General features: G+C 38.4%; 1 protein-coding gene across 2 annotated transcripts in view; it reads right to left on the minus strand.

Annotated features, from left to right (window-relative positions):
* The window catches only part of VAV3 (vav guanine nucleotide exchange factor 3), a gene marked incomplete at both ends in the record, with an annotated part of 378,650 nt that overhangs the window by 186,882 nt on the left and 166,310 nt on the right, over positions 1-25,458 (minus strand). For both annotated transcript variants that reach the window (XM_080690386.1, XM_080690385.1), the window contains 8 exons: positions 3,136-3,231; positions 6,911-7,010; positions 8,425-8,528; positions 10,343-10,411; positions 11,037-11,129; positions 12,341-12,449; positions 17,576-17,641; positions 21,820-21,878. In XM_080690386.1, the coding sequence (XP_080546512.1) occupies positions 3,136-3,231; positions 6,911-7,010; positions 8,425-8,528; positions 10,343-10,411; positions 11,037-11,129; positions 12,341-12,449; positions 17,576-17,641; positions 21,820-21,878 (696 nt within the window). The remainder of the gene's footprint in view (positions 1-3,135; positions 3,232-6,910; positions 7,011-8,424; positions 8,529-10,342; positions 10,412-11,036; positions 11,130-12,340; positions 12,450-17,575; positions 17,642-21,819; positions 21,879-25,458) is intronic.

Genomic DNA, 25,458 nt, shown 5'->3' on the forward strand with positions numbered 1-25,458 from the left:
CACATTATTTTCTCCATAATGTGACAAGTTAATTAATAAGGCTCCATTTCCTTCACAAATTTCAAACCCGAAGACCAACTAGACACCAAAGGAGCATGAAGCACCCTTGGAAGCATTTTCTTTTCAAAGACGAATCTGAATTCTCTCCCTGCTACTATACCAACCCTGCCTCCCAAATGTCATAGAAGACCTCATTGCTAATCTGATACTGTTTGGTCACTGTAACATGTGGACTTCTCTATACCTTTTGATTCTGATGACCAAATCTTTCTTCATTTGGGGGGACATCAGAAGCTCTATTTACTGATATTGTATCTTTTAATATACCCTAAACTTCTGCCTAAGACTCGGCCTTTTCGTTTCTTTTTTTGTTAAGTGCACCTTAAAAAGTTACTGTTCCCTCTATTTTCAGCTTAGTCCCTTGTCATTCTTATTTCACATATTCTACTAATTCTCACACAACCACTGCTATGATGACAACATCACCCAATAAAGTGTTCACTCTCAAATGTACATGTTTGACCCAGAACTCAATCCTGAATCTAAGACACGCACACATTCAACTAGTTCCCCCTGGGCATACGGTAGATTCCTCAAATCCAAGAGGCCCCAACTTAACCCATCTTCCCCCCCTGTTGCTTGTTTTATTGAATTACGGCAACTTCATCAGCATAATCACTTGGGTATTATCTAAAATCTAAAATGTGGCCCAGACTCCTCCCTCCCTATGTCCTATTAATATTAACTTAGATCCTGCCCGGAAGACCATCCTTTCTGTCACTCCTCACTTTTCCTCAAAAGTGTTATTAAAATGGACTTCTGATCAGCCTTGAGACTTGTGCGCCTCCTCAAAACAATTTATGCACTCCACTGACATCAGAGTCAGGCTCCCTAAGTGAGGTCATGTCTCCACCCTATTTAGATATCTAGCATGCCCCACAAGTGCTTCGGCTGTCACCCACACTTCCTAGCCAGCCTCCCTGTGATCAGTTCTGCACACCTCTCCCACCTTCTCTCTCCCCACTTCCACCTAAATGTCCTATATTCTACCTATACTAAATTCTCAAAATATGTTCTGATATCTAATCCCAGATGAAGTGTTATTTCTCTCTTTAGAAAGCCTTCCCCTCTGACTTACCTGTCAAGCTTACTCTATCTTTAAAGTCCAACTCAGGAATCATTCCTCTGAGAAGCTGAGGTCTCTGCTCAGCTCCCACCCTCTTTTGGCATAAATGATTTATACCAGTTATGTGGCACAATCACATTGTGTCAAACTGGGCACAATACATTTCATTTTTTCCTTCTGGTGAGCTTTATCTGCAAAATCCTTTCACATCCTAAGTGCCTAATGCTGTGTTTAGCACATGGAACAACCCAAAAATCTCTAATGAATTCAATGCCTGTAGTATTTTTTTGCTGTAAATAGTATCTATAAATATGGAATCTGCAAAGGATAAAAATCTGTCCAAATTCTATTTGTGTATTCAAATTTAGCTCATTAGATAAATGAGTTTTGAGTTTCCAATGTTCCACTATAAAAGTTTCTAGTCTTTATAAATCTGTGAGTTTAAATTATTACACATTTAAAAGGTGAAGTCCACATGAAAGTATAGTTGTAAATAGGAAAAGTGCAAATTTATAACCACATTTGTTTCAACAAGTTTCTGGACACTAGACAAATTTTATTCCATATTATTTTGAGATTTTAAAAAAAAGCATTTCTAAAATTTCTATCTATCTGTAGGACCCCAAATAAAACTTTTTATAATTTTAAAAAAGTTATCATGGCCCAGTATTTGAAAGGATGAGACAGGAGGATAGTAGGTTTGAAGCCAGTCTCAACAACTTAGTGAGACCCTATTTCCAAACAAAAAATAAAATAGGGCTGGGACTGTAGCTTGGAGATAGAAGACCCCTGCGTTCAATCTCCAGTGCCATACACACACATATCCCACCACCAAAACCATTATCATCATAATCATGGAATTAAACATACTCTTGAAATTTGTAATACAAAACAGTCCAGGACAAAATGAAGGGAAATTTCTCTAAATTTCCAAAAAGTACAATTATATTTTAGAGTTTGCTTAAGTCTGGGTAAAACCCTAAAAGGCCCAAAATAGATATTCTTTTAAGAGTATACCTTCTAAATTCTTCAATCAATATTTGACTAAACCCAACTTACAAAATAAATTATCTTATTTTAGACATGTTTTTAGTTTCTCGATGCCTTGGAAACCGATTGCCTGAGTCTTCCTTATTATTTTTTTTCATAAAAAGCCAATTTGATTAAGTTGCTTTGAGTTTAGGTCTCATAAATGTTTTAATGCATTTTTAAGAAATAATAAAGGTTTGAATTTTTCTGATTTCTCAGTAGAACAAAAATAGAGATGACTAATAATTTTGTGGCTACAGTTCAAGAAATTTAATATATGAGATGTACAAAGCACAGCAGACTCAAAATTATATTTCACATACAGGTAGTAGATCTTTTTTAAATGACATTTCACAAGCATCAGCAGAGCTGACAGACTAATACAGTAAGACATTTCTTTGGAGCAGAACTAATGAGCCTCCTGGTATAGCTATCAAATTAAATTTATAAGGCTCTCCACCCTCATTAGAACACTAGCTGTGGAAACCATAAGCTTTGTGGGTTATAACAAGAATCACTTCAAAATAAATGTAGTCTTATTACAATTTGGTATAGCAGAAGGCGATACGGAATGTGACATAATCGCCTTTTACTTATTATTATAAGGCAAAGAATCTAATAAGATGAATTTGCTCAAATTCAGGTACATTGAAACACTAATAAATGATTACTGCAACCACAGAATACTTGTCCAAAGAGATCTTTTATTTTATTTTTTTATATTTTGATCTCAGTTTCTTTGTTTAGCCAGTCCTGTTTGAAGGACACAGTATGTGATTTTGTGGCAAATACTGAATCATCTTCACTAAAAATCAAGAAAGAAAAAAAAAGTTCGGTTATTTTGGCCATTTCCCACTTAACCAAAATAATAATGTTAAGTTTTAAGAGGAAAGAGCCTAGAACATGGAGTATCTATAACACACGCGATGCTTCACTAATGTTTCGTTGAACAAATAAATAAGCAGTTTTAGGTTACATACCTGGAGAAGAAGGTGATACTTTAAGACACGTTGCATGGGAACCACAAGCAAATCTCGAAGAGTAAACTTCCCATTATTTGCTCTTTTGGAACATTCCTAATGAAAAGGTTTTTTTAAAAAAGTTGTTAGCTTTCTAAAAGTGAGTCATTAAAAAAAAAGGGAAGTCCACAAGCAGGACTGTTATGCAATAAGTATTTTGTTCTTCTTAATCCTTCTCTCTAAATAAGGTAAGGCCTTTGAAAAAAAAACATATCATTTCAAAAATAAAAGAGAATGATTTTATTAATGAAAATTATTTTCTCTAGTGAAAAATCATAGACCTCCAGGGTCTTTTGCAGTATGCCTTGATAGCTCTGCCCTCTGCCAATCTCCCCCAGTGGGTTTACGGATCAAGAATCAAGTACAAGGAATCTATCATTCTCGTTAAGAACAATACTTACAGGTTTTATAAATAATCCCAAGAGAAATTATGGTTTCTCTTGATCTCACCCTCCCTTTGCCCCTCATTCTCGCTCTCCTTTATGTGTGTGCCTTGTGGGTCATTTAATTATCATTATACATTTCTTCCCTAATATATCCTTTCAACCTTTAACATGTCCTTTATATCTCTAAGAATCTAGTATTTGACAATATTTATTGAGCTAAATGACAATTTGCAAAAGTATACAAACCTACTACTGTACTCAACATTTTTTAAAGTATCAGATTTTATTTTTTGAATTTTGTCTTCTTAAAATTTTACTTTAAAATAGTATTGACCTTTCACTCTTTGATAGAAACGGTAACTCTGAAGAAAGTCCTTTGATTTTGAGCTGGCACAGCATGTATATATGTATGTGTATATGTATGTATGTATGTATGTTTGCATGTATGTATGTTTAAAACTTCTTCTATGACACCACCCCAACTGTGTTAGGAACAGAAAGTTATACACTTTAAAACTCCTATGGAATGAAAGTTAGTTTAAAATTGCCGGTGAAAAAAACAATTCCTTTAAGTTCTAAGTCATAAGTCTAGTAAGTAAAGAAACCAACAGTACTGGTATGAGTTATAACTGGGGGCTACTAACAGGTAGAATACTCATTGTTCTCGGAAGCAAATAAAGGGAGAAAATACTATCTCTTCACTCACTTAACCTAAACTCAACTATAACTGAAAGGAAAAGAAAATGAACCAGGCTCAGGCCTCATAGGGTAAGAGAAAAAGATTCTATCACTCTTTACCCCATATTATCTTGGTTCCAAAGTAGAGAAAAAGGAAAAAATATCAATAGCAATAAAAATAACCACAAGTCAGGAAGAAGGCAGAGAGACAAGAAGAATAAGGCAGCTTTCTATCTTCATGCTAGGGCTGGCAGAAGGCAGGTCCAGCAGAGGATCCGTTGAAGTGTTACAGCATCTGACTAGATACTTCCAAATCAGTCCTGTGGTCAGAAGTAGGGCATTGAGGCTGAGGAGAGGACAGCCAGCACTGCCGCACCCAAGCCTTTCAGCCTAAGGCTCTCTCTTCCCTAGAGTGATGGCAACTGTATTTGGCATCCCAGAGTGTGGTCACTGGGCAGGACCTTGGCACTGGTTCTGAAAGAAGGAAGAGCAACACGAATGCCATGCAGATTTGGCTGTCAAATTGATGACTCCTATCTTGAATTATCATTTTATACCTTGATTTAAAAAAAAAAACCTGCTTTAATGGTTGCTCTATTAGGACCTATTTGTATGAGTTATACAATTTTATTTTAGCATTATAATGTAGCTTGAGTCAAAGTGGCTTAGAACTACACTTACAAGTCTATAGTCTGTGAAGAAGAGCAGAAGCCCTTTGCACTAATGACGGTGTGAGAATGTCCATCTCCAGCCTAAGGCCAATATCATCAAGGGGTACTGTAGTGATTTGGATCTGGAATGTGACCCCCAAATGCTCACTGCTGAAAGCATGAGCCCTAATGCAGCAAGGTTCAAAGGTGGGGTGGTTAGAAGAAGCCCCTTGGAGATGTGGATGTAAGGACCATGTCTGTCTCTGCCCTATTCCTCTCTCCTTCTCCCTCTCCCTCTCCCTCTCCTACTCCTTCTCCTTCTCCTTCTCTTTCTCCTTCTCCTTCTCCTTCTCCCTCTCCCTCTCCCTCTCCCTCTCCTTTTCCCTCTCCCTCTCCCTCTCCCTCGCCCTCGCCCTCGCCCTCGCCCTCTCCCTCTCCCTCGCCCTCTCCCTCTCCCTCTCTCTCTCTCTCTGTTCCTGGCTCCTGGCTGCCATGAGGAGAGCAGCTTTCCTCTGATGGATGATGTTTCTGCCTTAGAGCCAGCTGACTATAGACGCTAAAGTACTAAGCTCACATAAACCTTTCCTCCTTTAAGTTCTGCTTGTCAAATATTTTGGTCACAGCAGTGAAAAGCTGATTAACACAGATACTAAGAGGCAGAGAAAAAGAAAAGATCTATGATATTACTTTAGTACAGTTAGTTGATAACCTGCTAATGGGTAAATTTCCTGAATTTAATGTCCCCTTGTGGGAGTTGAGAGTTATGAAACCACGGTAGATATGCCAAAACAATGAAAGGGTTCTGATTTGGAAATCATCTACGTCTCTTTTCTACTGGTCACCCCACCTCACCGATTAAATAAATAAAAAGGGAGAAAAAGGACTATTGAAGAGAAAAGCCACATATGGTCATTTAAAAGTCAACCTAAGCCAGGCGTGGTGGCGCATGCTTGTAATCCCAGCATTTGGGAGGCTGAGGCAGAAGGACCGTGGTTCGAGGACAGCCTCAGCTACTTAGTGAGGCCCTTTGCAACTTAGTGAGACCTTGTTTCAAAACAAAGAATTAAAAAATAAAACATGGCTGGGGGCGTGGCTCAGAGTTAGAATGCCCCTCGGTTCCATCCCTAGTACTTCAAAAAAAAAAAAAAAAAGTTGACCTAATTTTCTACCTCAAATAAAATCCAAATGCAGGGATAATATATTTATGATGATAATTCATAAAACTTTTTAGAAGTTCTTTAAGATTTCCTTGTGAATCACACATACATACACACACACACACACACACACACACACACACACACTTGTGACCACGTGCTCTGCTTGTACTTACCAACTCACCGACACTCTAACCTCCTTACTCTTCTAGTCAAGACAAGCCAGCTCTTCCAGAATGCCCTAGCCATCAAAACCAACCCCATTCTTTAGTGTCCTAACTCCAATGCTGCCTCTCCAGGAAAATCTTCCACAGTCTACTGCGGTGATCTCTTCTTCATACTCAGAGAAGCTCCTCAAGGAGAGTGTACCACATACTGCTTAGGATTATATTACGTTTGCATTTGTCTTTTCTTCTGTCTTATGGACAAGATCTGTGCCTTTTTTACATCTGCCTCTAAGTGTCTTATAACTTTCATAGCATTTAAAAATCCACACACACATTTTCGTACTCATCCTGTACCTCTTACTACCTGGGTGACCCTGGAAAGACTACTCATAATCTCTCTACACCTAACTTTTCCATCAATAAGATGAAAAACTTAATTGTATGTGGATCTCACAGGGTCAGAAGGACCTACTGAAATAATGTCCATAAAACACAGGGCCATAAAAGTTACACTATTACTTACTACCATATTGTTATTTTACAGAGCTATCTATTAAAATATTTTATAGAATTGACATACAAGTATATTTAGACTACATGGAAACTGTAGTGTTCTATTGATCTGTTTGAAAAATACAATAATTATAAATTTAGTTTACTTTAAGTCATAAACAAACCAACAAAAAGTAAGTAGGCACCTCTAATTTCAGCCTGACGTCTTCTTTTGTTTTAGAGATATAATCTAAATTAGAGATGGCTGACTCCACTCCACTGCAGTACTGCCCATAAATTACCAATCTGAAAGAAAAAAAGACAGAGGGAAAAATCTGTAAGACAACAAACAGGAGTCAAGTAGAAGAAAGAGGCAGAATTTCCATCTCTTTAAGCCACAGTTAGAAATAATCAAAGCAGTAGTAGAAATCCTCTTTAATACATACCACATACACTAAGAAGAGGACCACTCCTCTTCTTAGTGCAATTCTTTACAGTAATAAAAAAAACTCATTTTCAATTCTAAACTTAAATAGGATTAAATCCATATACATTTTCATAGCAGGTAGATTTTTATAATCTGACTTAATGACTATTATTATTATTTGAATACATACATATGTATCTCAGAAAGTTAAAAAACATTTTAAGCTCCTATTAGAGACAAAACTTTTTGTTTACTCACACTCAGAAAAGTTTTGTTTTCCCTTTTATTGAAATCACTATGAATCCACTCATTAGGAAACCTCCTACTCCCTACTACATTTTAATTAAGGAACATACATCATCTGAAAAGTGGAGCTGAGAGGCCCGAGCTGTATAGGATGGAAGATAATTCACACTGCAGAACAGTGTCTGTCCTGCTCAGTAAGGGCATCCAAAGAGGCTGTTTGGTTTATTGTTTTCTAACTCTCCATTGAAGAGAAAACTACTAATAAATTGTTAATATTTATCAAAGAGTAGATGCAGAGCAACTCATTAGCCATTTACTAGTTCCGGGAACTACATTACATGATTTTAAAATAAGCAAGCATCATATTTTAAGCAAAATTTCTTGATATTCCAATTCCTATGAGTCATTCAGGAGATTGTTTTTAACTTAGAAAGGGAGACTGGCTTTGACGATAAATCTAATGCTTCCCAAAAGAAAATCATAAACTATTACATATGAAAGAAGCATTATTAGGTGCCTGCTAATCTACCCCCAATGTTGCCGAGGGGAAAGTGATGTTCTGGGGTAAAAAATAACTTGGTGAAGATTACATCACTCAGTAGCAACAGACCTATGGGAAGATCTCTGCCTTTTGATTTGTTAGACAGAAATCTCAGCATTATAATGGATCTTTTTTATTGTTTGGGGGTTGTTGTCTCAATACTGAGGATTGAACTCAGAAGTTTTATACCTCTGAACTACACTCCTAGCCCTTTATATTTTTTTGAGATAGGGTTTCACTAAATTGCTGCAGTTGGCCTCGAACCTGCAATACTCCTTCTCAGCCTCCCAAGTACTGGGATTACAGGCAGGCAAGTACCACCGTGCCCGGCTAGCACCCCCTCGCTCCTCCTTTTTTAAATATACATACAAATCTCAAACTACTTCCTGGAGGTTAACTGTCCAAGGTTTTACTTATTGCCCAGGTAGTATGATAACCAATAGCAGTAATAACCTCTACTATAATTCCAAGCAAATACCCACAAAAATTTTTAATTCAAAAGTTACCTTTCCTTGTAGTTAATGAAAACTTGATATAAGTTCTGGTCATTTTTATTTACAATGGAATCATGAATCTCTTGCATTAAGTTCCGATGAACTTTCACAAGTTCCTTAGAAAAGAAAACAGTGTGAAGAAAAGAACCAGAACCAAAATAGGAATCCAAACCCAGAACCCCTATTGTTCCTAGACCTGACACTCAGGATGCAAAGAATGTTCTCGATAAGTAAACCTATTGCCATTAATGAAAGGGAAAAAAAATTCAGGGAGAGGAAGGGGAGGAGAAAAAAGGGAAAATAAAGGAGCGAGAAGAAAAAGAGACATGTAAGAGAAATAGCGATTTTAGATCTGACTAGAAATATCAGTGTTCTGAGAAAACAAGAAATTATCTCGTTATTAAAAGATAATTCATTCCGTGTATAAAAATATGTACAGCCTTTTTATTTCATAATCACTATAATTTTTTTAAAAAATCATCTAAGTGCTTAATGTTTATTGGCAAAATAAAGTAATGATTCATGTCCTTGGGACATAAAAAATGTAGATTTATAGTTGGGTCAATGAGTGGTGTCCTGGTGCTAAGCTAACAATAATCAGACTAAATCACTTGAAACCAGTCAACTAATAGCATAAATAAGAAGAAAATAAATTGTACTAGACAGTTTATTCAAGCAATTCAAAATTCAGAATTTCACATTTTTCTCAATAAACAAGTAATTTTCAGCAGCCAGTAAATGCATGTAATAGAAGGAAATGAGGAAATTTGAATCGAGGTACCAATTTTCTCTTCCTATGCACCCTGTGGCACACAGTGATACTGCGACGTGCTCTTTCTGCAGTAGGATGGAAATGAAACATGAGTGTGTTGGCCTCGTCTTCTTGTTGAGGAACACAGAAAATCGATAAGAATACGGACTGTGAAATGGGTTCTGCATTACAGTGACCATCCTTCAGTGGTCCAAGATCCATATTTCCTAGAAAATGCAGTTTGTTGCATCCTGAACCTTCACCTGATACTATGGCATTTTCTTCTAGTTATGATAGAAATCAATGAGGATGTCACTTTGGGGCCTAAATCAGGGAAAGGGACAACAGGCCAGAGCTTATCCACTGGTGCTCTGCAACACAAAACACAAGTGAATCAAAGCACAAGGTACTTTTTAGGTGATATAAGAAAGCTTGTGTGTGTAAGCTATTACATAATATGTATCTGTATACACATGTGTATGTCTATAAATCAAAGCAAGTTCTTCAGGTCTCATATCTTGAATCTTGCCCAGCAGGGTCTCATGTAGCAGCATTTAGCTTCATTCTACATTTCTGGGAAGATGGCCTTTTAGGATTGAAAGATTATAATAAGATGCCTTAACACTCAAAGTGCTCACACGCATGTGAAGAAAAACCTCACATTTGAACATTAAAATAGTCTGTTACATTAAAAGGAAGTAGAGTTATCAAAATGGGAGTTAAGGTGGATACAACTGGAAGCAGAGTACACCGGGGAGCAGAGGCGAAGGAAAAGGATGAGTGGAGGGGAGCAGAGGTAACTGGTGACCTAGGGGCTGGAGAAGCACCCATGCAGCAGGGGGAGCTGAACAGGACCCTGGAAGGCAGGCAGACAGGAGTGCAAGGATGACTTACCTGTTGCAGACTGCCTTGGCATTACCAATAGTTGAACATAACCCAGGAATATTCCTTTTCCACCCATATTCCTACACACATTTTGACTGACTTTGATTTGTAGACATGACACATCATTTTTTCCAGAAAGTAAGTATATGAGAAACTTAAGAAGCACACAAAAAAATGGGGTCAATGTTGTTAGAGAATATAGGAGATTGTTAAAATAGGAATCCGGAACCAAATAATAAAATGAGGATTTTACAGAAGCACATCACAATTTGAGAGACCATATTTTTTACTTACAGGAATGTTGATGAATACTGAATCAAATTCTGTTGCTGTCAAAAATCTTTTCAGTGGCGCCATGAAATACTACCAGGAAAAAAAGAGGGAAGCCATAACTAAACAGAACCTGCCCTCATCTATAAAATTGTTGTTTTTTCCCACCAACAAATATTTATTGAAAATAAGTTAATCAGCATTATAAATACCAAGAGAGTAGAAATTATTTTCTCTCTTAAAGGTTTCATAGACTAGAGACATAAAGACATAAATTCAAGATAAAACATTTAAAGTATATAGCAAAAGGTTTATACAGTAAGTGTTTCTGGGTGTAAGAAAAAAGAGAACACCACAGCCCAAGATGGTAACAATGCCAACATATGGGAGATATATTTGCCTATTCTTGACACAGTTTTCAAAAATATTCCTCTGATCTAACTGTAATTATGTATTCTTTGACCAGCATAAACCTAACTCCACGGTAGCCACGCTAGCTTCTGGCCAACATTATTCTATTCTCTACTTCTCTGCATTCAATTTTTCTAGACTCCACCCCTGAGTGAGATCACAGGATATTTGTCTTCCTGTGCCTTGCTTTAGATACAAAGTCATACTGACACTCACAATGCACACTCATATACACACACACAGCAGAAACCATGGCTTGAGTACATCAACTGGGAGGCAGTGTGGGCATTAGTACCTAATGACTTACTTTTTCTATTGACTCCAAAGTTTCAGTGTATTTTTCTTCTGTCTGCTTAATTTCTGCTAGGCAACAGCTTCGTATGTCATTTTCTGGACATTTCTGCCATTAAAATGATTTTTAAAAAGTTATTTTAAAAATTCACATATGAACCTATCTGTAGTAGATACAAAGAGATGAAACTCATTGATGATTTTCTTAAGATTCCTATTCTAATTCAATATATAAGCAAAAGATATACTTAACTGCAATAGTGACATATTTTTGCTGTTTTATTTGTAATTTTGAGCAATGCAAATGAAAATGTTTCAAGTGATTGCAAGTAGGCTTCTTTGCATAGACATTCTCTTAAACTTAATGTATCTCGCCGGGCGTGGTGGCGCACGCTTGTAATCCCCGCGCTTGGGAGGCGGAGACAGGAGGATCGCGCAGGTTCGAAGCCAGCCGTGCTGGCGTAAGAGACCCTGTTTCAAAAATATAAAATAGGTCTGGGAGTGTAGCCCGGAGGAAGGAGGGCTTCCAGGAACCCCAGTACCACCAAAAAAAAAAAAAAAACTTAATGTATCTCTTTCTTTAAAAGTATCGATAAATCTGAAAACAAATACTGTAATTTTCCTTAATATACAGCATATGTCACTTGTGCTACCAAAATAAAAAACTCTAAAAATATAAACAAGATACTGGGTAAGTAAAAACCTTCAAGTATTTCTTTTAAACACTAATATCCCAGTGCTTTGGCTCTTACTATGTTTAAGATTGGAGCTGGTAGAATAACACTTCGAGGACCCATATTGGTCATGACAGGATCTAAAACTAAGTTTATGAAATATTTAAAAAAAAAGGCAGGAGACTTATAATGAAACAAAAAGGGGGAAATACCTCATAACACCACCTAATGAGCTGACATATATCTTACTTTATGTTAAATTTAAAGGCAAAATTTACCTGACTTATAAAGAGAAGATTTCCCAAACTCATGATTCACTAAAATTATATTCTACTGCCACTCTGCCATTATTTAGCTGATTGGCGTGTTATATAACTCTCAGGCTTGGTCTCTTTACTAGTAAAATGTACAGAATTAGAGTGGCGATTCTCTACAGTTGTATTGAACTATAAAATGTTGTGCTTCTGATGTCTCCAAATGCAAAAACAAGTTATGGTTACACAGGTTATATGCAAGCAAAGGTAAAACAGACAAATAAAAAGTATTCCAATAGAGGTTACATGATAATTACACTAATTAATCTTTCAGGAAATTACTCTCTTGACAAAATACTCAGAGTAACTTAAAAAATAAGCCAAAATCCTACAGATTGCGGCGCTTCCTCCGCTTTCATCAAGTCCTCGTAGACTTCTCCACCTTCGTCTTCCCCATAAACACAGTCATAAAGATCCTCTTCATCTTCTATGCGCGTCTCACTGAAACAAAGCGGGTGATGCGGAGGTCATTTTCCATTCTGTAGCAAATGCAACAGCCAGAAATAGTCCACTGGATTCTAGCGGGAAATAGGTTGAAACAGTTCTAGTCATTTTAGTAGAAAATGCAGAGAGGAAATAAAATGGATTTGTGGGAAAAGTCAAAAGGCTGACACTACAGCGCTGATTCTCCTCAGAAGAAGGATGCTAAACAGAAAGAATTAGAGGGTGGTGGCCACAAATGTTTGCTGGCCAGACTCTGTGCAAGCACGTAGACAATGTTCTGTAGATCTTATTTCACTCTACCGACCTGGCATTAACAGTCTTATCAGGTATGCCTTATTATTTGAGCCACTGAAGAGATGGAAAAGTTGAGACCAAAAAGTTATTTCACTTGCCAAAGACAACAAAGCTCATCAGTGGCAGAGCCACGATGTAAAACCCAACCTGGCTTCTACTCTGAGTGCTCTAACCCCTCCACACGACCTCCCATTTTTCATATTTCAAGATAGTAGACCCATCACCTTTATTACAGGGTAGAATATGAACAGGGCAGGAGCCTTAAGGAGTACCTAGCCTGTTAAAATAGCCATCTTAAAATGTGGAATACCAACCAGCCCTTATTTCCAATTCGACGCTTCCCTATCTTTTCTAATTTTTAAAATAAGATTCTATCGGTTCATTCCAAGTATACAACATAGTGAGGTTCAGTGTGTTAAAACATATGCACACAGATCCTCGTGCATTCCCCTCCACATCCCACCCGAGCCCTGCTCCTCCCACCCCATATGAGTTAGTGAGACTGGTGGTGACTCCTTCACATGTTGCCATAGTGTTATTTGAACTGTTTATCTCTTTAGTCCTCCCTCGTCCTTCCCTAACTCTCTCCCCTTACCCCTCCAACTAATCTACAAATCTTTCTTTGCATTAAAGCCCCTTACGTCCTGCTTTCTCTCTAGCTCTCACAAATGAGAAAAAACATGCCACCCTTAAATTTCTGAGACTGAATAATCTCACTTAGCATAATACTGGTTCTATCCATTTTCCTGCAAGAATCCTAGTTTTTTCTTCTTTCTGGCCGGGTAAGATGCCATGTGTGTATATACCACATTGCCTTTATCCATTCATCTGCTGACAGATACCTGAGTTGGTTCCATAGTCTGGCTATTGTGAATCGTGCTGAGATATATAAATTTGAGGCGTGGCCAAGCATGGTGGTGCGCATCTGTAATCCCAGTACTTGAGAGGCTAAACCAGGAGGAATCCAAGTCTGAGGCCAGCTTCAGCAACTTAGCGAGATCCTTGGCAACTTAGCTAAACCCTATTTTAAAAATAAAAAATAAGAAGGCTAGAGGTATAGTTCAGATATAGAATGCCCCTAAATTCAATCTCCGGAGGTTAGGGGGAGAAAGAGAAAGAGAATGAAAATGCCTATGAATAAAATAAGATAAAGTTAAGTTAAAAATAAAATAACGTAAAGGCCCTTAAAATAATTTAAGACCCATTGAAAAGCATTTAAAATCTTCTGCTGGGAAAGTTGAAAATAATCTATTTTTGAAGCTTCCATGAGGACATACCCAAGGACTGACAGGTACATCTTCCCCAGAACCCTTGATAAAACTATGAGCCCACTAGTCAGGCCATGAGGTACCATCCAGCACATGTTCTACTACCCTTAATTTTTTCCTTTCAGTTCAAGACTTTATTGATACTTTCTACTAACTAACAATTCCAAAGAATTGGGACTAACTCATCTAGAGATGCTGGAAGGAAGCATGAATATTTTTGAAAAAGAAATTCAACTCCTTCCAAATCACCCTCCCTGAGCACTTCTCCAGGGCCTGTGCAGATGGGCTGTTATAAATTGATAGGAACCAAAATAAAAGCACTGTAACTGTAAATGTCACTCTGCAACCCAGAACATTTTTCAAAGCAGGTACAACCACAAGGTTGTTTATGTTTGTCATGGAGGGTTATTTGGAGGTATTTGACAGGAATGAACTGTCAGGCACCCAGAGAAAAGGAAGGTATATTATGGGAGAGAGATTTGGTGGTTACAGAAATCTCTGAGAACTATGGTCAGAGAAAAATTCATTTTGGACTCACTTGTCCACCCACCTACCCACCCACCCAACCATCCATCTAACAGACATTTATTAAGACCTGAGTTTAGTGCTCTTTAGTGCTCAGAATGTATACATTAGAACCCTTTGGTTGCCCAATGTGGAGAATGGCATATAAACACATAATTCAATCCATTCAACAAAAGAGACAAGTGGGAAACACAAGAGCCCAGAAAAGAGTAATAACAACTCTGACTAAAAAAGTCCAGGGAGGTGTTGCAGAAGACAGGACACCTTATCAGTTTGTTCTGTAGATATTTGCTATAAAAATACTCTTCCAGGAGATAGAGCTATAGACTAGGCAGACACAATTTCTATTCTCATGGAACTTAAAGCCCAGCAGGGGTGACACACCCCTCAGGAGAATGAGAAGAGGGAAGAATATTCCAGACCAAAAAAAAAAAACCCCTAACTTGTGCAATGGCACAGTGGGAAGAGCCTGGGGACAGGAGGATTGGGACAGTGAGTCCAGGTAAGAGAGGTTGACTCCAGAGGGAAAGATGAAACCCAAACTGTGAGCTCGACCTTACATTGGGCATCCGGGAACATATGGGTTTTAGGGTAGGTGGGGGATGGACTAGAGGGGGAGATGGATAAGACAAGAGGTGAAATACTGGGAATGAGAGAGACAGAGAGCCATAGCCAGGGTAAGGGCAGATGAGAAGAGGACCATAGAGACGGGAGACTGTGCCAACACGACCTGGTGTCCACAGCAACAAGGGAGAGGAAAGGAGTGAAGATGCCTCTTGGTTGCCACCATGGAGGGCTGAGGAAATGGTGGGCCACAGTGGGAGTTCCCTGATGTCTGTGTGGGCGGCCCCCCGGCAGGTGCTCCCGCCTGGGAAAAGGGGGGCAGCTAAGTTAGCTTGAGCATTTCCCTTAATACATCAGGAGAGAAGAAGGTCTGGCAAGACCGCGAGGGAGCTAATAGACAATGAAGAAACAGGCTCTGCATGGGAGGGGATCTGTCAGAAGGAAAATAGACTGTGAAATCCATCCTCGGACTCTCAGGCCCAGCGCTCCTGCCTCTGACTCCTGACACCACCTCAAAAGCTCCAACCCACAAGAACACACTGGTGAGCATAACAGGATAGGGAGGGCTATAAAATGAACAGGCATCAGGGGCCACTGGAGGTGCTTTGCAAAGAAGAGCCTCACCACAGCACAAGAAATAATATATTCTCCCTAATACTTTAAAGAATCTGGTTACAAGTCCAATAATCTTACAGTCACTTTATGAAGACTGTAGCCAATTTAATTAGGCACTCGGCATCTATCTTGCTTAAGGGCAGAGCTCTTGGGCGTGTTAAGAAGAGGTGAGGAATTTCACTTAATGGACAGCTAAAGTATAAGACTACACGTCCACTGCAAATGCCACTGTCCCTGTGGCTCCAGGTAATACTGGCCTCTGCTCTCTTACTAAAAGCTCTTTTCTTGGGAGTGGGGAAGTGCTAGATATTGAACTCAGGGGCATTCTACCTCCAACCTACACACTAGGGCTCTTTTTTTTTTTTATTTTGAAACAGTGTCTCACCAAGTTGCTGAGGCTCTAGCTAAGTTTCTGAGGCTGGCCTCGAGCCTGGAGTCTGTCTCAGCCTCCCAAGTACTGGATTACAAGCATGTTCCACCATGCCTGGCCCACTGAAAGCTCTTAGAGGGTGGAGTCAGGGAGCACCTGGGAGTCGATGCTTGATCAGGAGCCTCCACTCCAGAATAAGCCCTGTCTGGATTCTAATAGCAAACCACTGCTTACTAGTGATACTACCTTCAGCAAGTTACTCAGCTTTTCAAAACCTGGTCTTCTCATTTTTACATTACGACACCAAGAGAAAGCTTCATGGTGGTGGTAGAGGAGATGGAGCCAATGACAGATGGCATAGTTAGCATGTAAATGGGCACTCAGTAAGCCCCTGTTACTAACTGCCCAGGTAGCTCAGTCCTGAAGTACAACACCTGGAAAACAGCAGATGCTTAATGAAGTTCTGACTTATCCATTTGTTCATGTCTTGAGGACCTACTATGTGCCTCAAGTTCTAAGAACACAGCCATGAAGAAATCCCTGATCTCACAAAATGTGCCTTGTACCGAGGATACAAACAGTAAGTGACGCAAGCCCAGGTTGTCTCAGGCAGGAGTAAATACTATGAAAACACTCAGCAAGGTAAGGGGGTGGCAACATCTTTTTAAAGTATCCCTCTGTAGAGATGAGAAAGACTTGAGTTAAGTTCCCTTTCCCCTTCAGAGAGCTTAGTGAGGGGCCAGTCACATGGGCAGATGAAACAGCAAGTGTAAAGTCCTAAATCAAGAACAGGTTTATTGTGATGGATAGATGGGTGGATGGATGGACGGATGGACAGGCAGATAGACGTACAGGTGGACAAACTTCCATAGATGCTGTGCATCCCTTTTGCAGCATAAAGTTTATATAATTCTCTGTAAGCAGGCCTGGTCTATGTCACCAGGTCCTTGAGGAGCAGGGATCATGCTTTATATTTATTTGTAATCTGCACACGTCACTCAAGCAGGAAAAGATTATCAGCTGCAAAGATCTGCCTCTGCTGATTACTAAATAATAAAGCCCAGGAAGATTTTCTGTTCAGAACAAACACTGTAGACAGAAATATCCCTGTACCACTCCAGCCCACACTTACCTTGTTTTTCCTTGAACTTACATAAAGCACACGCTATCTGTCTTACAACTCTAGTTGTAGATTCTCTTTCTTTTTAATTACTCCCTAATTAGCTAATACTCTATCATGCCTTTGAGAAACATCCAAATTTTACTTCACGGCAACATGCTTCATAGGGACACACAGCGGGAACTAAAAGCCCATTGGAGCACAGTTCTTATGAAGATCCCCATCACCAGCTTACGGTTAACTCTTCCATCTTCATGGTTAGGTTCACTTTCTTCTTTAGAGAGAGCTTACTGAACACCCAGAGTTAAGACCCATGCTAGACACACAAACCAGAAGTGGCTTAATTTATTGAAAATGTGAGACATACTCTATTAGGTCAGGAAGGCCTTTGTAGATGTCTTCATCATTAACACTCTCTTCTGTTGGGAAGGGCCTGGAGGAGGGATAAAAACACAAGTGAATACGTGACACCAGGCAACGGACTTTCTTCTCACTAACTTTGGAAGCACATCTGCTGCACAGTGGTCAGATCTGTCACCACATCTAACAACGGCTAGAGCTTCCTCCAGAGTGCCTGCCCAGCTGCCGTGGCTGGGGTCCCCCAGAGGGGGCGCAACACCTACTACCCTGCATCAGGGGGCAGCAATTACAGCTGGCCACTGCAGACACACGTGCAGCAGGGGATGTACAGATAGGCTTCTTAGGTCCTCACCTGCCACGTACCTGCAGGGGCACATGGGTACCTGCTACAGTGCCCCGAGTCACAGAGGGAACAGCTGTGCAAGAGCCCTTGCCTTTAGCACCTTCTTTTAGGATCTAAGATCTGATCTGACATATGATTTAGTGACCTTGTCCTTCTAAGGATCCACTGGTAGACAAAAATTATTGCAAGACAGCAACATCATCATGCTTTTTATATCCAATTCTTCATCCTGACACAGATTTTTTTTAAACTCGGATTTTAAGGTATTTTTTATTAAGTGGTATTTTTATTATCATTTTTGGACAAATGAGTCAATAAGACCTTAGGAAGAATGAGGTGTTTTCTTTGTCCCCAGTTAAGAAAAAAAAAAATCACACTTTAACTTATCTTGTGTTTCTAACATTTGACTTAGCTGTCTGCCTCATAATACTGTTTACTTTTTTTCATAAGACCAATATAATACCCTAAATTTATGCTTAATAGGGTGACAGTAATACATTGTTGAAAGTTTTACTCTTTCTTTCTTTTTTTTTTTTCAATACTGAGGATGGGACCCAGGGGCATTATACCTCCGAGCTATACCCCCAGCCCTATTTTTTAGTCTTTTTATTTCTTGAAACAAGGTCTCACTAAGTTGCAAAGGGCTAGCATGTCATAAGTTCCACATAAGCAATAAAAGCCTCAAAATAATAAACGAGTTTTAAATAATTACTAAGTACTTATACTGAAAAGCAGCTTTTCACATCAGTTTATGGATTAATAATACTTTGGATACCAAAATAAGCTGTTTTTCAAATAAATTAATATATAAAGAAACACCAAAGTCTCAAAATAATTTTTTAGAAACCTAGGCACATTTTATTTTGCTCTTAAGTCAATACAATTCCAATACAGAAAATACAGAGAAGAAAATTGAAAAGAAAAAACTGCTAATATATGTGCTTTTAGAATAAAAATATGTACAAGTCGGATCTGTTTTTCAATATCTACAGCTTGCATATAGCAACATAAAGACATATTAATACGGGAAGATATTCATGTGTTGAAAAGCAGATTACAAGGAGTTAAAGAATTAACCAGCCTATAGACCTCTTGTGTAGAGAACTGCGGAGATTACGGTCCATTTCTGAGAAATAGTTTGCAGGGCACCCTCCCATGTGTCACTCTGCTTCGTGTCTGGGGCCTGGATTGCCTGGCCAGTGCTGAGCACTCCCAAAAGGTATGCTTGGGTCCTGTTTTATAGAATATGAATATAAGCCAGGCATGTTGGTGCATGCTTGTAATTCCTATACTTTAGAGGCTGAGACAGGAGGATTTCTGTAGGTTCAAGGCCAGCCTTAGAAACGTAGCAAAATTCTGTTTCAAAATTTAAAAAATAAATAAATAAAGTAGGGCTGGAGGTGTAACTCAGAGGTAGAATGCTCCTAGGTTCAATCCCTGGTACCAAAAAAAAAAAAAAAAAACCCAGAATATGAACATTAGCTGGACATTTAAAACAATGGAAGCAACGGAGACATATCTACAATCTCACAGATAGCCCCATGATTGCTAGAACCTGGAATAAAGACCCTGAGGTAAAAAGGTAAATAGCTAAATCCATCCCAGTTCCATGCAGCCTGACTGTGTTGCTACTGAGACTACTTTTCTTCCTTTCCTAATGTTACTTATAACACATTTTTACCAACTATTCTAAGTAACGTACACATACCAGAAACAAAAAGCTCCAAACAATACATACATTCACATGTTTACGTTTATCAACTGCTTAATATTCCACTGCAAGATGGCATAATTTATTTAACCAATTTACTGCTAAGGGCTTTTTGTTTGTTTGTTTGTTTGTTTGTTGCAGTACTGGGGATTAAATCCAGGAGCTTTCTTCCTCTGAGCTATACCCCCAGCTCTATTTTTTATTCTTTATTTTTAAAACAGGGTCTCAGCTGAGTGTGGTGGCATATGCTTGTAATCCCCGCACTTGGGAGGCAGAGACAGGAAGATCTCGCAAGTTCGAAGCCAGCCACACTGGCTTAAGAGACCCTGTTTCCAAATATAAATATAAAGTAGGTCTGGGAGTGTAGCCCGGAGGTAGAAGGGTTTCCAGGAACCCCAGTGCCACCAAAAAATAAAAATAAAAAATAAATAAAACGGTATCACTAAGTTGCAGGCCTCACTAAGTAGCTGAGGCTGTCGAACGGCTATCTTCCTGTCTCAGCCTCCCAAGTACTAGGATTACAAGTGTGTGTCACCACACTGAGCTTACTCCTAAATTTTTAATGTATTACCAAAACCTTCAATATACAACCTCATATACATATCATTTTAAACTTATAGGATTCTCTCTCAAAATCCTAAAAGTTGTGAGTTATTCTTATGGTCTACTCTATGGGATATAAACATATTATAATAATTTTAATATATTTATTTACTTAAGCATTTGTGTTTGCCAATGAATCACCTATATAAAAATGTTGGAGAGCCAGGCGTGGTGGCGCACATTTGTAATCCTAGCATTCGGGAGGCTGAGACAAGAGGATCGCGGTTCGAGGATAGCCTCGGCTACTTAGTGAGTCCCTTTGCAATGCTGTGAGACCCTGTTTCAAAATAAAGAATAAAAAATAGGAGATATATATTTTCTGATTTCAAACCATATAAAGCTACAATAATTGAAACAGTGTAGTACTATTCTGAAGGCAGATATATAAACCATTGGAGTTAAATACAAGCCTAGAGCTAAATTCTTCCCTATATTGTCAAGTTATTTTTGACAAGGTTTCCACGAACATTTGGTGGTGGAAATATTAATCTTTTAACTAAATATTGTTGAAACATAATAATTACATGGAAAAGAATAAAGTTGGACCCTTACCTAATCCCATATACAAATATTAACTCAAAAGAGATAAAAGACCTAAATATAAATCTTAAGACTATAAACTTTTAGGAGAAAATCTGGGTCATAAAACCTCACAACATTGAAATTGGCAGTGATTTCTTGGTTATGATTTCAATGGCACAGGCAACAGAAGAGTATACAAACTCCATAAAAAATAAAATGAAATAAAATGAAATCAGAAAATATATATCTTCTAGCTTTGTTCTTTTTCAAGATCGTTTTGGGTACCTAGAGTCAATATATCACAGTAGGATAGATTTTTTTCTGAAAAATAAATATATAAATATATGATAGTTTCACCTAAAAAATAGAAAAAAAAATTCTCTGGTAAGAAAGAAAGCAAAAAGAAATATTGAAATGTTATCTTTAAGTCATCAAAAGCTTGGTATCAGACAAATGAAACTGTTATGTGAGATTATCATTTTTAATTTTAGATAAATTGCCATAATACTAGATGTCAACTACTAAGCCAAGCATGGGAGGGAGGGATGGGTGAGAATGGGGTGGGGATCAGGTGGGGGCTGACTGGGCGATGTGTGCATGTATGTCTACAAAAGTATGTATCCCACTATGATGTATGAATACAGTGCACCAATTAAAAATTAAAAAATAAAATAAAATAAAAAATAAAAAATAGGGCTGGAGTTGTAGCTCATAGATAGAATGCCCCTGGGTTTCATCTCCAGTAACACACACACACACACACACACACACACACACACACACACACACACACACAGAGTTGGAGGAAGTTACTAAAAATAGAATAAGAATCATATCAATGATGGCCACCAGTAAATTGAGAACAATGTTTAGCCAATGTGTCTTATTCAAATTTAAACATAGGTTTTTTTACTTGTTCAACAAATTTCAAATGAGTATTTGACTTTATATGCCAGACACTCTTCATGAATGAAACATGGTCCCTGGCTGTGAGCTGCTTTGAAAGCATTTAAATACATAACTATTACATTGAACTGGCTAGGACACGCGAACCACAAAGAAACAAACATACCTGATCCCTGTGGCCAGCGCAATAGGTGTGCGGGAAAGTCGCGATAAAGTTTCTATAACCTGAAAAAAAGAGGGAAACCTTAAATGGACACGTATTTCAGAAGACATATGACTTTTGCTCCCAAACACTAGTCTTCCGATCTAATATTAACAATGGTAATAGAAATGTAAATCTGCCGAAGTATTAGATGGAAAGGGCCAGAGAGGGAATATAAGTGTCTGGGTTACACTTTGTTCTTTTCTTTAACTTTATGACTTAAAAAAGATTACTAACCTGAGTTCACATTTCCTTATTAGCAAAACAAGGAGTTCGACTGGGTGACCCCAAATGTCTGGTATCCCTACTTCCACAAATTTTGAAAGATCACCTAAAGCTATGTTCTCCAATATAGTACCCAATAACCACATGAGGTGACTCTAGTAAAATTTATAAAACAAGCCGGGCGTGGTGGCACACGCTTGTAATCCCAGCGCCTGCAGGCTGAGACAGGAGGATCGCACAGGTTCGAAGCCAGCCTCAGCTACTTAGTGAGGCTCTCAGCAACTTAGTGAGACCCTGTATCCACATAAAAAAAATACATAAAATAGGTCTGGGAATGTAGCCTGGAGGTAGAAAGCCCCTGGGTTCTATCCCCAGTACTGCACACACACAAAATAAAAAATAAACAGAAAATTCATTTCCGTAGTTGCGCTAGCCACATTAAGTGCTCAGTTGCCATAGTAGCCGCTGTATTTGACTACACAGATGTCAGCAATTTACAGCAAGCAGCAAGTTCTTCTGGACAGCTCTGCTGTGTGACAGCGTGGCTTAGAGTGTGGGCCCTGGAGCCAGACCACATGAATTCGAATACCGCCTTTCTCATTTCTTAGCCAAGAGACCTGGGGCACACACCGCACTTTTCTAGGCATTGGTTATCTTCATCTAGATAATGCCGCTAATAACAGTTATTACTGATGATTATATTGTTGGGAGGACTGAATAAGACATATAAAATATTTAAACCTAACAATTCTTTATAACTGCCAACTTTAAGAAAATTGCTTTATTCTAATTCTGAATGTTTTCAGAAGAAATTTTCCTAAATTGCCCTTGATTATCTGTTTAAAGATTCCTTATGAAGATGTTCAGTATCTAAACCTAAAATAAATGTGCCCTGCTACAATTTTAGCATTAGTGTTTGGCCTCTTTATCAATCTTTTATACTTAAGATCATCTTATTCAAAGACTAAGGAAGCCATTGCCCTAAAATGTATTTTTTTCAATTTTTATGACAATAGATATATGATTTGTCCTAACTCTCAAAATTAAACAAAACTTAAAGAAGTTATTAAATCTGGCCCATTCAGGATGGGGGAAGGGAGAGAAAAAGGCAAAAATCTGTCCAAGTTGAAGTCATCTCATATCTCAATGCAAATACCAAAAAATAAAAGTAATTTCTTCAGTCCTCTGTGTTTTCCTTTTAAGGCTATTAGACACAAGGCTATTAGGTACACATCTGTCACCTTCTTCAGGAGGTATTATGTCGTGGCAGTTAGACACTCACAGCTCCACACGGGAATACCTGACGTCCTGCCTCGCCAGGGTTCACCCGAGCTCACCTGTACTGGCCTCTCTAAAATGCAGCCAACTGCCTCATAGAGTTATTAAAAGAATTGAAAGAGATAATGCCCATCAAATACTATACTCGATAAATGTGAGCTTTAATTACTACATAAAATGGTAGCATAGATAAAACTTAATTACATGGTGACTACTGACAATAATAATATGTTGTGTTCTACAAAATTGGGAAGAGAAATTTGAAGTGCTCATACCACAATAAAATGAAATGTGAGGTACTACACCTCTGTCGAGTCATTCCACAATGTGTACACACTTCATAGAAAGGAAACATTTGCACGTGACGCCAATCTACAATTTTTATTTGTCAATATGAAAAGTAAATTCAAAACATTTATGGTTCAGTAATGAAGGAGAAAGGAGAGCAGCACTCTTTAGGATGGTTCCTAAGAGTTAAATGGTGACTAGATGAGCTAAATTACTGACTCTAAACTTCTTCCTTCTTTTTTTCATTTCTAACATTACTGATAATATTTATTTTTAATTTTATTTTATCGGTGCACATAGCCTCACACATAATGTGGATCGTGTTGACAATGGCGTATATTCACACGGTACTTGGTGCCCTCCCCACACCAGCTTCCTGCTGTGACTGAGGGTGGGAGGAAAAGAAAACATTTTAATTAAAAACCTTTGCCTTTTTACAACATCTTCCTGGCTAACTGCTAACTGAATATCTGATATTGAGGCAAGACACAATCACTCAGATAAGACTTGATCTCCACTGATTCCCAGTAATGGTAAAAATAAAGCATCTTCAGCAGGTCTGTGAGCTCAGATCCCCAGTGAACAAAGACCAACAAGCCAGCAAGTTTAACAAAGTAAACTGATTTAAAATTAAAAAAAAAATTTGCTAAGCTTGTAAAATTGTGCATGATTGAATGAAAAGTCCTGCCTTTGGAAAGTTCCTGAATGATTTGTGGGTTTCTGAAAGTATTTAGATCCCTATATTAACTGCAATGCTGAATTTTAGCACGTACCCTAGCCTGATGTTGCCATGTTATAAAGCAGCAGAATAAAATCTACCTCTGGTTCTATTTTACACTGTGTTCTCACCACTGTCACCACTTCCTAACAAGAAAAACAGGGCTATTAGTACTACTGCTATGCAAATATATGTTTAATAAAAATTATATAATGTAATATATTCACTAATTTTTTCTATAATGATATATTAAAAAAAAAGTAAGAACTCATTTTCTGTTTTTCTTTCCCCATCAGTATCCAGAACAACTACAACTGTCCCCATCTCACCCCAGAAAACTACAGCTTGACTTTTCCATAAATGTCCACCAGAGGGAGCCATGTGATAGTGTATTAGATTTAGTCCGAAGGAATGTGTTCTTTGTAAAACATTTCTGAAACTTGACCAACCAAACTGAGTCAGTTTTTTTTGGGGGGGTGGGGGGGGTATGGGGATGGAACCCAGGGGCATTCAACCTCCAAGCTACACCCCTGCTCTATTTTTTTTAATCTTTATCTTGAAACAGGGTCTCACTGAGTTGCAGAGGGCCTCACTAAGTAGTAGCTGAGGCTGTCCGCAAACTGTTACCCTCCGATCTCAGCCTCCCGAATGCTGGGATTACAAGCTTGCACCACCACGCGTGGTTCTTTTATTCATTTAACAAGGGTTATTTGTTACTATTTAGTAATAACAAAATCACAAGGATATAAATTCAGTGGGTCAAACAAATAGAAGGACAGCACGCAGTATAACTTAAAGTGACTATGGGATCACTCCGTTTTGTGCCTACCCTTCCGCACATCAAGTCCATCCATTAATTCCAAGTTCATCCAAAGCAACTAAAGACTGTTTAATCAGTGGGCCTTTTTAGAACAACATGTATTCTATAAAGGCAGTGTGTATCTGTATGTGGAAGAGACAAGTACTCAAATTAATGTGAGATTCTCAAGTCTTCGGGGTGGATACTCTGAGTGGCCATTAGAGGTTCATTAATGGAAATGCTACCTGCGACTATGTGTATACATATGAACATCACACTATTAACCTGGCCGCTC

Source organism: Muscardinus avellanarius (assembly GCF_963383645.1).
Source record: "Muscardinus avellanarius genome assembly, chromosome: 3".
NCBI classification, from domain to species: domain Eukaryota; kingdom Metazoa; phylum Chordata; class Mammalia; order Rodentia; family Gliridae; genus Muscardinus; species Muscardinus avellanarius.